Source organism: Podarcis melisellensis (assembly GCF_964234715.1).
Source record: "Podarcis melisellensis genome assembly, chromosome: 7".
Classification (NCBI taxonomy): Eukaryota; Metazoa; Chordata; class Lepidosauria; order Squamata; family Lacertidae; genus Podarcis; species Podarcis melisellensis.
This window is the reverse complement of record NC_138539.1, coordinates 61,758,930-61,775,462: the sequence shown is the minus strand read 5'-3', so window position 1 is coordinate 61,775,462 and position 16,533 is coordinate 61,758,930. Positions and strand designations below refer to the sequence as shown.

The window sequence follows — 16,533 nt, the reverse complement described above, 5'->3', positions numbered from 1 at the left end:
TATTTTTCTTCCATTCTTTTCCTTGTTGCCTCATTGAAGACCCTTAGCCAACAGTTGCAGGATAAAATACTCAGCTGAAGTTGATTGCATGGAAATAAATGCCAGCCAGTAAGTGGGCATTGCTCTCCAGAGGGAGAGTGCATTGAAACTAAGAGCAAATAAAAAGGGGATATAATCTGAGATTTTATGGGAGAGGGGGTATTTCCTCCAGAAATGTTGTGTGCATAGCAGAATTTAAATGCATGGCCAAGCATTGCCCCTGTAAAATTCAGATTATAAGAAATACACAGTGGCAAAGAGGATCTTGTCTGGTTACTGACTTAAGAGAGTGTTTCAGCTGTAGAACAAACTACTTCAGGACATGTTGAGTGCTCCTTTGCTAGAAGCATTTAAGCAGAAGCTGGGAGACCAGCTGTCAGGGATTCATCTTTAGCCATTGATCCTTGCAGTCCTCTAAAATTCCTTCCAATTCTAGGAACAAATGCTAGGGTTCTGTGCACCTCACAAATATGCATGAATCTAGCTCTTGAACAAAAACATAACAGTCCAGTCATGATTGTGATTATTTTTAATTATATTTTATTAAGTTTCAATGTTTTTAACATATGCAGTCGAAACACAATTTCATCTTTTCTCTCTTTTTTTGTCGACTTCCCACCCCTTTTCCCATGGAGTTGTTGTTTCTCTCCTTCTGCTGCACCCTATCTTCAAATCATAACCACAGTATTATAATCTAATTACTTTTGTTGCTCATAGCTCAAATCCTGCTTGCATGTTCACCATACTGTAATATTCCTTGCAGTAAGTAGTCCCAAAAAGTCACCCATTCTTCCATAAAACATGCATTAGATTCTCTAAATTTTGCTGTTCATTTTGCCAGTTCTGCATAGTCCATTATCTTACTTATCCATGAGGATTGAATAGGAAACATGATGTCATGTAAAGTAGTATACAGTACTGATCCAGATATCTAATAAAGGGGCAGACTGACTGCAGGGCAATCTTTACAATGGGCATGAATGACATATATGACCAGCACAGGGCAGATGCTGTGGCTAGGGCACACTGCAGGCCCAGCGCCGCTCGCGGGGCTAGTGCCTGCCAGTTGTGTCCTTCTCGGCCACCCTCTGGCAGCTGGAGGGGGGTGCAGCAGCTTGGTGCTCTGAGAGCCCAGCCCCAGGCCACACTGCTTTGGGGAGTAGCATGCCAGGCTCTGGGGCGTCTGGACTTATGCATCACCTTGGGCTTAGGCGTGCCACCCCTAAAGGTAAGTGCCACCGGGGGCACCCTGCCATCTTGCCCCCTAGCTATGCTACTGTGTCACAGACTCTTCTTGTCCACTAACCCATTATCTATTCAGCTCCTGACATCTCCTCCTCCTCCCAGTCTTCTCCCTCCCCCCCCCCCGACCACTCATGGTTGTCCCACTACAAATCCTCTGGCTCTTAGCTTTCTTCCCTTGTGGGTTCCCCAACTGGTGCCTCTCACCACTCGTGCATCCAGCCAGTCAATGGCATTAAAGGGACCCCTGACCATTAGGTCCAGTCGTGACTGACTCTGGAGTTGCGGCGCTCATCTCGCTTTATTGGCCGAGGGAGCCGGCGTACAGCTTCCGGGTCACGTGGCCAGCATGACTAAGCCGCTTCTGGCGAACCAGAGCAGCACACGGAAACACTCTTTACCTTCCCGCCAGAGTGGTACCTATTTATCTACTTGCACTTTGACGTGCTTTCGAACTGCTAGGTTGGCAGGAGCAGGGACCGAGTAACAGGAGCTCACCCCATCACGGGGATTCAAACTGCCAACCTTCTGATCGGCAAGTCCTAGGCTCTGTGGTTTAATCCACAGCGCTACCTGCGTCCCTCCCATCAATGGCATTAGGGATAAATAAATAATTCTTTGTAACGTTTTCTGTTGCTTTGAACATCCATGCAAATAAGGAACTATCTCATGCTGCATCAGCTATGTTCCTTTTCCTCTCCCCGTGTGCCCCCAAAATCTGCTCTGGAGGTTCCCCCCAACCCTGCAGAAGTGATCTGAGAGCATGCAAGGGGGGGCTGGAGAGGGAGCTCCTTTGAGCACACAGAAGTCTGTTGCGCCAGCAAAGCTGTAGCATTGGATATGGCCCAAGGAACAACTTCATCGTCATAGCGTCTACAAGCGTAGCTTGGTCACCAAAAGAGCTCAGATGCAAATAATAATGTTCAGGCAGAACCTGCACAACCAAAGAAACCATTTTTTAAAAACTCCTTTTCAAACGGATATAGCCAGGAGGGAGGGTAAATAGGGAGAGTATTTCTGAGTTGTGTCAGGGGAGGAAACCAGCAACCAATAAAGCTGAAGAGAACTGCCCTTCTTTTGGGAAATACGATTTCTCTATTCTCCATGGGAGTGTGGGAAAAACTGGTTTCACAATATATAACCAGATATTAGATAGGCAGTCAAAAACCTGGAATCTTACACAACTCATGAATTAAATAAGAGCATTACCATCGGTGTACACAACCTAAGAATATACCGGTAAGTGGTATACTAACACTCTGTAGTTGCTGCAGTGTAGTATTTTTATCAACATGCTACAGTAACACTAATGGGATGATAACAAAATGAAAAACTAATGATAGTACATTAATTGCCATTGATGCGACTTAAGGGAATGAAATGTTGTCAGCATGGTGGGGAAAAAGGAGACAGGGCAGGTGCACACTTAATTCCAGAAGCTGTAAGTTTTCATACATGTATGTGCATGTCTGAAGCTGCCGTAATGGCATAATGCTGTGTGTGCTTACTCACTGTGTTCAATTGGCTTTACTTCCAAGTCAGCATGCACAGGACTGCAGCATGGCAGGGCAATCCCACACTTCCTTTCCTGTGAACATCTTGTATAAAAATATTTGTTACAAATAAAGATGAAGTGAAATTAGTTGCAAACAAGTGGCTTTGGAAATAGCAACTTCTGCTCAAGGCATTTGGGCAGTGGCGTAGCGTGGGGGGTGCAGGGGGGGCCAGCCGCACCAGGCGCAACATCTGGAGGTTAGGGAAATCCACAGGTTAGGGGGCGCAAATCCATGGGTTAGGGGGCGCAAATTACTTGCCTTGCCCCGGGTGCTGATAACCCACGCTACGCCACTGCATTTGGGCTCTGCAATGCATTTTGCCACCTCAAAAAGGTAAAGGGACCCCTGACCATTCACCTCATACTCGCCAGATAAAATCTCCATTCTAAGGCACTTCTTTGTTTTGGTGTCCCACCCATGCTTCCTGGCCATCTCTTCTAGTGCTGAGTAATTTGTACTCTGATAAGATTGCTCCTGTCGGTTGCTAGCATTCTCCTGGATTTGGGAGATTCCACTTAGATGATGATAATAATAATAATAATAATAATAATAATAATAATAATAATAATTTATTATTTGTACCCCGCCCATCTGGCTGGGTTTCCCCAGCCACTCTGCCACTGCTCTGCTTCCAGAAATTCAAGTCCTATCCATTTGCATATCTCCTTTCTCACATAGATTCATTTTAATTTCCAACCTGTGCATACTGGAGCCATTCATTTAATGGCATGTGAAAGAAACAGAGATCTTGAATGTGTGTGGTGAGTGGGCAGGTTGGAGCCCATCTCTTCAGGTTGGTTAGAACCATACTGTCAGAGCCACCCGTCTGGTCCCAGCTCACAAGAGACCCAAATCCGATCCAGTTTATTTACAAAAAGTCTTTATTGAAGATCATTGCTCCATTTACATTCCATCTCTGTGACTCTACGTCTGTAACGTTAGACCGCTGAAGTACCCTCTGAATCCGTACCGCCTCTACACCAATTTAAGAGGCTTGTGCTGGACCACCTCTTCCTCTCCTTCCTTTTCCGCAGGGTCTTTCTGCCCCCCTGGGTTCCCCCTCGCCGGGACTCGCCCGAGGCTGAATCCTCTGACGCCTCTGCCCCCCTCCTTCTCGCTTTGGGGCTGGGCTCCTCCCCAGGGCTCTCCTCACTTCCGCGCGCCTCTACATTTGAACTTGGCGCGCGTACGTTGCTTCTGACCTTTCTCTCGACCGCTACACTGCTCCCGGTGCTGCTCTCCACCCCTTCCGGCTGAGCGTCCTGCTCCGATCTCCTTCCCCTGTCTCCTTCTTGCTCTGCTCCCTCTGACACACTGGTAACTCCGCCCCCTTCACTCCGTTCCGGCTGAGAAGCCGGCTCCGGTGTCCAACTCCCACTGGGGCTTCTCCCTTCGCTCCCCTGCTCCTCACTGCTTCCCCCTTGGCCTCCCTTTGGTCTGACCAGGGGGGCCCCCTTTTGGGAGTCCTCTGACTCACTGGACAGACTCATGGACGACCTTTGGTCATCGTCATCCTCCTCCTCATCTCTCTGGGATTCTTCCCCCTCGCTCTCTGTCTCCTCCCCCATCTGCTCTTCTCTCCCTGAAACCCTGACATCCATCCCCCCTCGAAGCCCCCCCTTCCCCCCTCCCGCTCGGCGGGTGCCGGTTGTGGAAACTGCGGCTCTTCGGGGGTAGGCTCAGGATCCAGGTCGTCTACGTCAATGTCCTCTGCTGGCAGTTCTGTGTATGTGTGTTCGAACTCGGGTTCTTCACCCAAAGCCATCTCAGTCTCTTCTTCCATTGCTACTTCCTCTGGTGCTGCCCGCCAAGGCCCCATCATCCACCTCTTACGCCATTCCTCCTCTGGTTGCTCCTCCCACCAATCCGAAGGTAGTGTGTCCACTCCCGAACACGATCCCCTGGGCGGGCTCGATTCTGCTGTTCTTTCCTCGGAGGAAGAGAAACCCCTGAACGTGCTATCTGACAATGTGGGTGTGAAAAGCCAGTCATCAAAGTACTCAGCTGGCATGGGTCTATGTGGGAAAAGTGCATGGAACTCTTCCTTCAAAAGGGGTTCGTCTAACGCGTAGCCCGGCACCCAACTATTGGTAGTGGCTGGGGTGCCCTCTCTGGCGAGAAAGTATTCAACCCCCTCTTCCCCCCATCTCGAGTCCAGTATCTCTGTGACCTCGTTGAGGGGTTCGGCCCTAGGCGACCCCCCTCTCTCGGGTGACTCTTTGCGTGGGTCTGGTACTGTTTCTGACTCTTGAAACCTGTGCGGGGCCTTGTAGGGAGTGAGCACCGACCTATGAAAGACCGGGTGTACTCTGGAGCCTTCTGGAAGGGCCAGGCGAAATGCTACAGGATTGATCCTAGCCTCAACTTGGTATGGTCCTAGCTGCCTGTGTCCTAGCTTCTTCTTGGCTAACGATTTGGCTGGCATCGCTTGGGCCGCTAACCATACCCAGTCCCCCACCTGGATGTCTTCTCCCGCCCTTCTGTGTTTGTCCGCCTGCACCTTATAGGCTTGTTTGGCCAGCTCCAAATGTCTCCTCAGCTCCTCGTGCACCTCTTGCAACTCTGCTGCAACCTGGTCGGCCTCTTGCGGCACCCCCTCTCCTGGTGCTATAAGCCTCGGAAAGGTTCTGGGATGACGGCCATTGTTCGCGAAGAACGGCGTCACCCCCGTCGATGCGTGCTTCGTGTTGTTGTAGGCAAACTCAGCCATCGGCAGGTAGTCCACCCACGCTGCGGGTCGCTGATTGGCGTAACACCTCAGGTACTGCTGCATGATCGCGTTGACCCTCTCTGCTTGGCCGTTGGTCTGTGGATGTCTCGCCGACGCTAGGTGGATCTTGACGTGCAGGATACCCAGGAGCTTCTGCCAGAAGTTGGAAACAAATTGGCGCCCCCTGTCGGACAGGACAGACTGCGGTAATCCATGCACTCTGAACACGTGGTCGATGAAGAGTTTGGCGGTCTGTTCTGCCGTCGCCACCTTGGCACAAGGAATGAAGTGCGCCATCTTGGTGAACAAGTCCACAACCACCAGTACCGCCGTCTTGCCCCTGGAGCTGGGCAGGTCAGTAACAAAATCCAGGGCTACCCTCTCCCACGGCTGCTGCGGCGTCTCCAGCGGTTCCAGCAATCCCGCTGGCTTCTGGTGTACTGGTTTGGACCTCTGACAGGTGTCACATCTGGCGACGTAATCCGCCACCTCTCCCCGCATCTGGGGCCACCAAAAGTCCCTGGCCACTAATTCTATTGTCTTCTCCTTGCCGAAGTGGCCCGCACTGGGGGCGTCGTGCAATTGCTGCAGAACCTTTGCGCAAAGCTCGTCGTTTGGCACGTAGAGGGCACCCTTGCGAGTCAAGAGCCCGTCTCGCAACTGGAACTCATCGTCTCTCTGCGACCCGCTGCACAGCTCCTCCATCTTGGATTGTGCAAATTGATCCGCTTGCAACGCGCATCGCACCGCATCCAGGTCGACTGCGATGGCTGCGCACGCCCACGCCTGCGGTGCGAAAATGTGCTTCGCTGCTATTGGTGCCGTCTCCTCAAGGTATTGCGGTTTCCTGGAGAGTGCGTCGGCTATAACATTGGAGTCCCCCGGGATGTATTCTATCTTGAAGTCGAAATCCGCAAAGAATTCTGCCCAGCGCATGTGTCTTTGGGTCTGCAGCTTCGCCGTTCGCCAATACTCTAAGTTCTTGTGATCCGTGCGCACCTGCACTGTGTGCTTGGCTCCTATGAGGAAGTGTCGCCACGCTTTGAAAGCTGCATGAATGGCCAACAGCTCCCTGTCCCATATGGTGTAGTTCTGCTCCGTCTTGCTGAGCTTCCGGGAGTAGAAGGCGCCCGGCCTCCAATTGCCTTGCGGATCCTCCTGCAGAAGGACGGCTCCAACCGCTCTGTCTGACGCGTCGGTTTCTACCCGCATGGGCCTGCCGGGATTCACGTGCAGTAGCTGTTCCTCGGAGGCGAAGAGGCTTTTAAGCTTCCGAAAAGAGCGCTCTGCCTGTTCCGTCCAAGCGAACTTCTTCTTCTTGGAACTGAGGGTGTCCGTGATTGCTGCCGTCTCCTTTGCAAAACCTTTGATGAATTTGCGATAAAAATTGGCAAATCCGATGAATCTCTGGACTTCCTTCCGATTGTGTGGGCTCTTCCAGTCCAACACCGCTTGGACCTTGACTCTGTCCATGGCCAGCCCCTCGTCGGACAGCTTGTAGCCAAGGAAATCCACCTCCGTCACATCAAACTGGCATTTCTCCAACTTGGCGTACAGCCTGTGCTCCCGCAACCTCTGTAGGACCTCCTTGACATCCTTCTCGTGAGCTTCCGGCGATTCCGAGAAAATCAGGATGTCGTCGAGAAAACATACACACTTCTTGTAGAGGAGTCCCGCCAGCACGTGATGCATAAATGCTTGGAAAACGTGGCTGCCATTTTGGAGACCAAACGGCATAACTCTGTATTCATACGTGCCCAGAGGCGTGAACATGGCAGTCTTCCACTCATCACCCTTCCGGATGCGGATGAGGTTGTACGCTCCACGCAAATCCAACTTGGTGAAGATCTTACCCTTCCTAACGGTCGCTAGGAGGTCGTCAATCTTGGGCATGGGGAAGGCCTTGGGCTTAGTCAGTCTGTTTATGAACCTATAGTCCACAACGAGTCTTTTTTGGGGCGTGTCTTTCTTCTTCACAAAGAAAACAGGACTGCCTCCCACTGCTTTGGATTCCCGGATGAACCCGCGCTTCAGATTATGCTCTATGAACTCTCTGAGCTCTTGCATCTCGTCCTCAGACATGGAATACAGCTTTGCAGTTGGCAGTTGCGCCCCCGGCACCAGGTCGATCGCACAGTCGTAAGGCCTGTGAGGCGGCAACTTGTCAGCTTCTTTCTCGCAGAAAACCTCCAAGAATCCTTCGTACTTGTGAGGCACTGCCTGCACCATGCCCAGTTGCAGCTGCTGCTCAGCCCCCTCCTCCTGATTGGTTTGGATGCAATGCTGAGCACAATACGATGAGCAGAAGGTGATTTGCCGCTGGTACCACGCTACAGCGGGACTATGCCTCTCCAGCCAACTCATGCCCAACACAATGGGCGTGTCTGACAGGTGGGTGACATTGAAGCTAATGACTTCTCGATGATTTCCAATCTGCATCACCATGGGAGGCGTCTGCTGCACAACTTGCCCTCCCAGCAATTTCCTGCCATCCACCGTGACCACGTTCAGAGGCGTCGTTGCAGGCAGGAGCGCTATGCTATGCTGCTTGACAAATTGTATTCCCACAAAATCCGCATTGCTCCCTGAATCAATCGTGATGGGAACTTCCAGGGAGTGTCCATTCGGGAGCTGAAGGGTTGCAGTGAGTTGCACTGCTGGCTTGGGTGGTAAAGGGTCTGTGCGTTGCAAGGGTGCTGGGGACTGTTCTACAGATCCGCCTGGCTGAGCCCCAGTAGCTCCGCTTCCAGCCAGGCACTGTCGTTTCCCTGAGGCTGCTCTCTTTGCACCACTTCCGCTGCCACTGTTGCCAGAGCTGCAGTGTGTTTTTGGAGCCTCTGGGGGCACTCTTTCGCCATATGGTGTGCACTGTCACAGATGTAACATTTCCTGGTCCCTCTAGGAGGCTTCGCCTTCACTGCACCGGAAACAGGGGCTCTGGATGGTGTCTGAGCCCTAGCACCACCAATTTCCATCGGCTCTTCTCCCTGCCTCCCCAAGGGCGAGGGGTGCGTCTGGCTGAAGTCCCTGGGGACAAAAGGGGGGGTTCTCGCTGGTGCACGCGCCTGGGGTCCCTCCCCCTCATGCCACGGGCGTCCCTCATGTCGTATTCCGATTGCTAAAGCCCACTGCACTACGTCTTCTAGGGTCTGGGGTCTATCTCCTCTGGCGATCTCATCCTTGACGGGGGGGCTAAGACCTTCCCAGAACAGATCTCTTACTGGTTTACTATCCTTCTCCCAGCCCAACGCAGTTAGTAACGCGAAGAATCTGGAATGATATTGACGTACAGTGGCTTTGCCTTGCCGCAGTCCGTGCATCTGCCTACGAGCAATATCCACATCCACAGATGACTGGAAACAAGCATCCATTGCTTTAATAAATTCATCAGAATTGCGGCGGGCAGGGCCATCTTCGCGCCACAAATTGCGCAACCAAGCTCTGGCCTCCCCATGCAAATGCGAAATTATGAACCCCACTTTTTCCTCCTCATGTTTAAAATCATGACGAAGCAAATGCAGTGCATACACGACGTCTGCCCTGAAGTTAGGGTAGTTTTGCAGGTTGCCATCAAAGTGCGTAACTAGGGCGCCCCCCCCGCCGTCCAAGTGCAACTCCCTCCGATCTGGAACCTGGGACCCCTGCCCCGCTTGCATGCTCCCACCTTGTTCGCAGGTCCTGGCAAGCCTTCTCCAGTTCGTCATTCTTCTTCTGAGATGCAATGACTGCAGCTGTGAGGTCGGTAACCTGCTTCCTCAGCGTAAGCAGCTGTTCCTCCGTGCTCATGGCTGCTCCCGTTGGTGAGCTTTGCAAAAAAAAATTTTTGCGTTCTTGGGAGGGTACTTACTGTCAGAGCCACCCGTCTGGTCCCAGCTCACAAGAGACCCAAATCCGATCCAGTTTATTTACAAAAAGTCTTTATTGAAGATCATTGCTCCATTTACATTCCATCTCTGTGACTCTACGTCTGTAACGTTAGACCGCTGAAGTACCCTCTGAATCCGTACCGCCTCTACACCAATTTAAGAGGCTTGTGCTGGACCACCTCTTCCTCTCCTTCCTTTTCCGCAGGGTCTTTCTGCCCCCCTGGGTTCCCCCTCGCCGGGACTCACCCGAGGCTGAATCCTCTGACGCCTCTGCCCCCCTCCTTCTCGCTTTGGGGCCGGGCTCCTCCCCAGGGCTCTCCTCACTTCCGCGCGCCTCTACATTTGAACTTGGCGCGCGTACGTTGCTTCTGACCTTTCTCTCGACCGCTACACTGCTCCCGGTGCTGCTCTCCACCCCTTCCGGCTGAGCGTCCTGCTCCGATCTCCTTCCCCTGTCTCCTTCTTGCTCTGCTCCCTCTGACACACTGGTAACTCCGCCCCCTTCACTCCGTTCCGGCTGAGAAGCCGGCTCCGGTGTCCAACTCCCACTGGGGCTTCTCCCTTCGCTCCCCTGCTCCTCACTGCTTCCCCCTTGGCCTCCCTTTGGTCTGACCAGGGGGGCCCCCTTTTGGGAGTCCTCTGACTCACTGGACAGACTCATGGACGACCTTTGGTCATCGTCATCCTCCTCCTCATCTCTCTGGGATTCTTCCCCCTCGCTCTCTGTCTCCTCCCCCATCTGCTCTTCTCTCCCTGAAACCCTGACACATACTAACCACCAAGACGGTGCCTGAGGGGAAGAGAGCAGGCAAAGATTCCTTTTTTTAAAAAAAAATTATTGAAGTTTCAAAAAAGTTACAAAATAAAAAAGAAAAGAGAAAACAAAAAATACAAAATACAGAAAAATAAAAACAATTAAAAACAACTCAATCTTTCCATATCTTTTCTTTCATTTACTTGTTTCCCTGACCTCCTCACACCTCCCTTTTTTGTATTCTAGTTCAATTAGTTATTTCAGCAAATCCTTTCCATTTTTGCTTTTATCTTAATAATTTATCTTAATATATTGCAACTTTACATTCTCACCTGTTAACAATCCATTTTTACATACCCCTTTGTAACATTACTGCTAAAACCACATAACTTCATTCCAGCATCCTTCTAACATTCCTTAATTTTACAGTGTTTCTGTAAATAGTTTTTAAATTTCTTCCAATCTTCTTCTACTTACTTTTCTCCCTGGTCTTGGATTCTGCCGGTCATTTCCGCCAGTTCCATGTACTCCATCACCTTCATCTGCCATTCTTCCAGGGTGGGTAGATCTTGTGTCTTCCAATACTTTGTGATAAGTATTCTTGCTGCTGCTGTAGCATACATAAAAAAAAGTTCTATCCTTCTTTAACACCAATTGGCCGACCATGCCCAGGAGAAAGGCCTCTGGTTTCTTCAGGAAGGTATATTTAAATACCTTTTTCATTTCATTATAGATCATCTCCCAGAAAGCCTTAATCCTTGGGCACGTCCACCAAAGGTGAAAGAATGTACCTTCAGTTTCTTTACATTTCAGCATTTATTATCAGGCAAATGATATATTTTTGCAAGCTTGACTGGTGTCATGTAACACCTGTATACCATTTTCATAATGTACTCTCTTAAGGCATTACATGCCGTAAATTTCATACCTGTGGTCCATAACTGTTCCCAGTCAGCCAACATAATGTTATGTCCAACATCTTGTGCCCATTTAATCATAGCAGATTTCACCTTTCATCCTGAGTGTTCCATTTCAACAGCAAGTTATACATTCTTGATAAAATCTTAGTTTTGGGGTCTAACACTTCTGTTTCCAATTTTGATTTTTCCACCTGGAAGCCAATTTTCTTGTCCAAATTGTAAGCCTCCATTATTTGATAATAATGAAGCCAATCTCGCACTTTGTCTTTTAGTTTCTCAAAGCTCTGCAATTTCAATTTGTCTCCTTCTTGTTCCAAAATTTCCCAATATTTCGGCCATTTGGCCTCCATATTGAGCTTTTTCTGAGCCTTTGCTTCCATCGGTGACAACCACCTTGAGGTTTTATTTTCAAGTAGGTCTTTATATCTTGTCCAGACATTAAACAATGCTTTCCTGACAATATGATTTTTAAACGCTTTATGTGCTTTCACCTTATCATACCACAACTTTGCATGCCACCCAAATACGTTATTGAAACCTTCTAAAGTCCAAAATGTCTGTGTTCTCAAGAAGCAGCCATTCTTTCAGCCAGCAAAATGCAGCTGATTCATAGTAAAGTTTAAGGTCTGGCAGGGCAAATCCACCTCTTTCTTTTACATCAGTTAGTATTTTAAATTTTATTCTGGGCTTCTTGCCCTGCCAGACAAATCTAGAAATATCTCTCTGCCACTTCTTGAAACAGTCCATTTTATCCAAAATTTGCAGTGTTTGAAACAAAAACAACATTCTTGGCAATACATTCATTTTTATCACAGCAATACGGCCTAGCAATGAAAGCTTCAAATTTGACCATATTTCTAGATCTTTTTTCACTTCCGTCCAGCATTTTTCATAGTTATCTTTAAATAAATTCACATTCTTAGCTGTCATATTAACCCCCAGGTATTTCACTTTCTTAACCAATGTTAAACCTGTCTCCTTCTGAAACCACTCTCTCTCAATCACTGTTAGATTTTTCTCTAAAACCTTAGTTTTTTGCTTATTCAACTTAAATCCTGCAACCTGACCAAATTCTTGAATCAGTTCCAATACTCTTTTGGTACTAGATTCTGGCTCCTGTAATGTCAATACTAGATCGTCTGCAAATGCTTTCAATTTGTACTGTTTAGCTCCGACTTGTATACCCTTAACCAATTGGTCCCTTCTAATCATATTTAAGAGGGCCTCCAGGACCGATATAAAAAGCAATGGGGAAATTGGGCAACCTTGTCGTGTCCCTTTCTCTATCTTAAATTCCTCCGTCACCACATTATTAACAATTAGTTTGGCCTTCTGTTCAGAATATATTGCACCTATACCGTTTCCAAAACCTTGACCAACCCCCATCCCCTGTAGATTCTTCATAAAACTCCAAGAAATGTTGTCAAAAGCTTTCTCCGCATCCAGAAATATCAAAACTGCCTTAGTATTGATATTCACTTGTAGTTTTTCTAAGATGTTAATTATATTTCTCGTGTTATCAGATAAGTGTCTGCCCGGGAGAAAGCCTGAGAGCAGGCAAAAATTCCAGTTCTGTCCCATTAGCTGGTTCTTCCAGCTCCTCTAGCTTGATCTCCTGTTTTTCTCTCCACTGTGCTCTTCTACGCTCCCTCCCTCCCTCCCTCCCTCCCTCTTGCTTTCTGTTCCAGTTTGGGATGCAGCATTCCTACCACCACTACTCTGTTGACAAATAACTTACTCTCCCCTCACCAAATACCTGAAAGGGGCTAGGTCTGCTCAAGGGTCCTTTTCTGCTGGTCACTCTGCTCCATGACTGGCTCTCCGGATGGTAAGTGCTTACTTCTGACCATCTTTTCCAATTCCACAGACTCACTTTCATACAAACAAACAACCAACAAGTGTTGACAGGCTGGTCCTAGACCAGGAGTCAGCAAACTTTTTCAGCAGGGGGCCCCCAGGCCTTAGTTTGCCTACCCATGTCCTAGACCAAATATCACCTCAGGCAAGGAAAGGTTTCGACACCTTTCTTCAATGTTTCAAATTTTGTAGAGCCTCTTTTTTACAAATGTATTTGCTTTCCAGTTCATGACTGGGATGCATGATTTGCAGACATGATTTATTATTTTTTTAAAAAAAATTCAGGCCAGGATCAGATTAACTGTTTGTATTATTTGTTTCAACTGTTGACTAGATATTTAAGCAGATAGCCTACACAGCATGTGTGTGTGTGTGTGCGCCCATGCAAGCCTGGCACCCCAGGGAAATTTAGGGTCAATTGGTCCTAAAACCAGCCCTGCATGCATGCCACCCATTCACTCAAATACAACAGCATGGACCCATGAGAATCTCCCCCCACCCCCGCCTTCAGGTGCCCTTGTCCTGTGCTGCAGCTTTGGATTCTTGGTGTAAGAAGTGACTTACTCAGCTATGTATGGCTCTTTTGGTGACTCAGTGGGGAATCAGTGACAAGTCTCAGTGGAACGTTTGTAAAAAGCAGGTTGAAATATACGCTCTGTGCTCAGGTTTGCAGCTAAACAAGCAAGTGTGCAAACTGCTGGATCAGCTACTCTGTTTGTTGATGGTGGGGGTCAATACAAAGAATTGAGGGGAAATAGAGAGGACTGTATCAGGGCTTGATTTTCCAGAACAAACTGTATATCTTGTTACGTATATCTATGTATCTCCCCTTTGGGAGCGGGGCAGACTCGCCATAATCTCTAGAGTCGGTAAAGAGCTAGAATTTGAGCAAACTCATAAATTCACGAAGTAAGGAAAGTCTGGTTTGTTAAAACTAAGCCAAGTGCTGTTGCATTCAGTTTAGGAGCAGGTAGCTAGCCAGGGATAAGCCAAGCCGATGACAAAAGGTGTTGATAGCCCATCTAAGTACCGTATGTAACCACCCAGGTGGCATTTGTGGTTTCTTTAGCCAGAGTTGAGGCAGTCTCACCTTGCCTGGGAGAAGCCCCACTGAATTCAGTGGGACTTACTTCTGAGAACACAGGTTAGGATTGCACTGTAAGTCCATATATTTCAAGCACATGACTCCCCCCCCCCAAAGAAAAAAACAATAATGGGAACTGTAGTTTATTGAGGGTGATGGGAATTATAGCTATGTGAGGGGTAAACTACAATTCCCATTATTGTTTTCTCTCTGTGTGTGATTTACATCCTTTAACTATGCTTTAAATGTATGGTATCAGTAATATTTAATCTTTTACTGCACCTTTAGACCAAACATTAATTTGGGGACCCATTTCTCCTTTTTTCCTATTTTTAAAACCACCAACTTTAATGCTGTGTATCTTCTTTGTTTTACCCAGCATTTTCAGCAGCGGCCATGAATTCACAAATGCGTCCCATTCTGACTCTTTTCATCTTTGCGGTTTTCCTCTCCATCCTATTATACACCTCAAGACTATCGGATGAAAACATCCCAAGGAGATTCAACCAGTCGGCCACCTCATTCTTAGCAGAAACTTGCAAAGCTATTACTGAAGGAAAAAAGCACTTCACACCCCGAAAGATGCTGAAGACATCCTTTGGGGAACCCAACTGCAGTGATTACGTGACCCAAAGCCACTACATTACCAGACCCCTCTCTGCAGAAGAAGCTGCCTTTCCTTTAGCCTACGTGATAACCCTGCACAAAGAGTTTGATACTTTTGAGAGGCTCTTTAGGGCCATATATATGCCCCAAAATGTCTACTGTGTCCACGTGGACAAGAAGGCCACCCGTGCATTTAAGAGAAAGGTGGAGCAATTGCTAGGCTGTTTCCCCAATGCTTTCCTTGCTTCAAAATTGGAGCTGGTGGTTTATGCTGGGGTATCGAGGCTCCAGGCTGATCTGAACTGCATGAAGGATCTTGTAAAATCCAAAGTGCCCTGGAAATACCTTCTCAACACTTGTGGGCAAGATTTCCCCTTGAGAACCAACAAGGAGATAGTTCGGTACCTGAAAGGGTTCAAAGGGCAGAACATCACTCCGGGGGTGTTGCCTCCACATCATATTCTTAAGAGGACAAAATACATCTACCGAGAACAGGTTTACAGCATCTTTTCCTTCATGCTGGGGACTTTTCTGCGGAAATCGCCACCTCCGCACAACCTGACCATCTATTTCGGCACTGCTTACATTGCACTTTCAAGGGGATTTGCAGACTTCATCCTCAACGACCAGAGGTCTCTTGATCTCCTTGAATGGTCTAAAGATACCTACAGTCCAGATGAACATTTCTGGGTGACACTCAACAGGCTGCCAGGTATGCTCCTTTTCCTTCAAAAAGTTGTTCTGTTGTTGATAATAACGGTGGTAATAATAATAGTGTTACAAACATCAGGTGCCCCCCCCCTGCCGAGCGGTGGCAAGAGTTTATGGGGTTCCAGGCACTCACCCAGGGTCTGTGGTCCGTTGGAGAATTGAGACATGACGGAGACTGTCATAGCTTTAATATTTACACCTTCAGTCTGCATGGAGGGAGTCCCAGTCTTACTGCATGGTTATTTCGCTGGATTTTACCCCAGGAACTAGAAAGGCCTCGGGCATCATGCAGACTAGACTAACCACACACCCCACCCCCAGCTCACAAATTATTTTTGAGGTTTGGCAACCAGAACTGAACACATTATTCCAGGTGTAGCCACAGCCCAGATTTGTACCAACAGTTTTATTTTCAAATCATTTCCTCTTCATTCCTAACACACAGAATACAACTCCCCCCAAAGTTACTCCACACTTTAATTCAGCTGTCCATCTCTTTCTTAGCTGGTCAATGCCTGCTCAAGCCCCATAGGCATAAATGTGAAGTTTGGATTTCTTTTGCCACAAAGTTCCATCAACCCCAATCAATACGGTCAATGATCAGGGAAGATGCAAGTTGTATTGCCGCAACATCTGATGGGCACCACATTAGATACCTCTGACCTAGAAGGAGTCATTGTTAACGCTGGAAATTTTCCTCTGTTCGTGTTTCCCTACATTTTATTATATACATTATATGCTAACGTTCAAAGAGTAACATATAAATAAAAAGACACCTGTATTTAAGAAAAATCATTTTGCAAGCTGAGTTCCCTGCAGCCCGTATCATGCTTAACCTCTTCAATCTAGGGAAATGCAATAGATGGGGAAGAGATGGGTATCAGGATGGTAAGAGGGAAGGGCTTGTGTTGTTTGTTTATGGAGCATTCAGTCTGATTTGTTTGTGCAAAGTTTGCAGGGAGGTCACATGACATCAGCTGTTTATTGAGGATTCAGTCTGATTTTTTTGCAAGGAGGTTAAGGGATTCCACTTCAAGAAGTTGTTATCCCACACCAGGGTTCAGCAACCTTTTTCAGCCGTGGGCCGGTCCACTGTCCCTCAGACCATGTGGTGGGCCGGATTATATTTTTGGGGAACAAATGAATGAATTCCTATGCCCCACAAATAACCCAGAGATGCATTTTAAA

At 48.0% G+C, this 16,533-nt stretch overlaps 1 protein-coding gene across 3 annotated transcripts in view; it reads left to right on the top strand.

Moving 5' to 3' along the window:
* Positions 1–16,533, top strand: part of GCNT2 (glucosaminyl (N-acetyl) transferase 2 (I blood group)) — a 55,525-nt gene that overhangs the window by 7,541 nt on the left and 31,451 nt on the right. For 2 of the 3 annotated variants that reach the window (XM_081918261.1, XM_081918262.1), the window contains exon 2: positions 14,408–15,346. In XM_081918261.1, the coding sequence (XP_081774387.1) occupies positions 14,408–15,346 (939 nt within the window). Of the gene's footprint in view, positions 1–2,321; positions 2,521–14,407; positions 15,347–16,533 lie in introns of those variants that run through there. The other variant, XM_081918263.1, reaches the window with a different exon arrangement.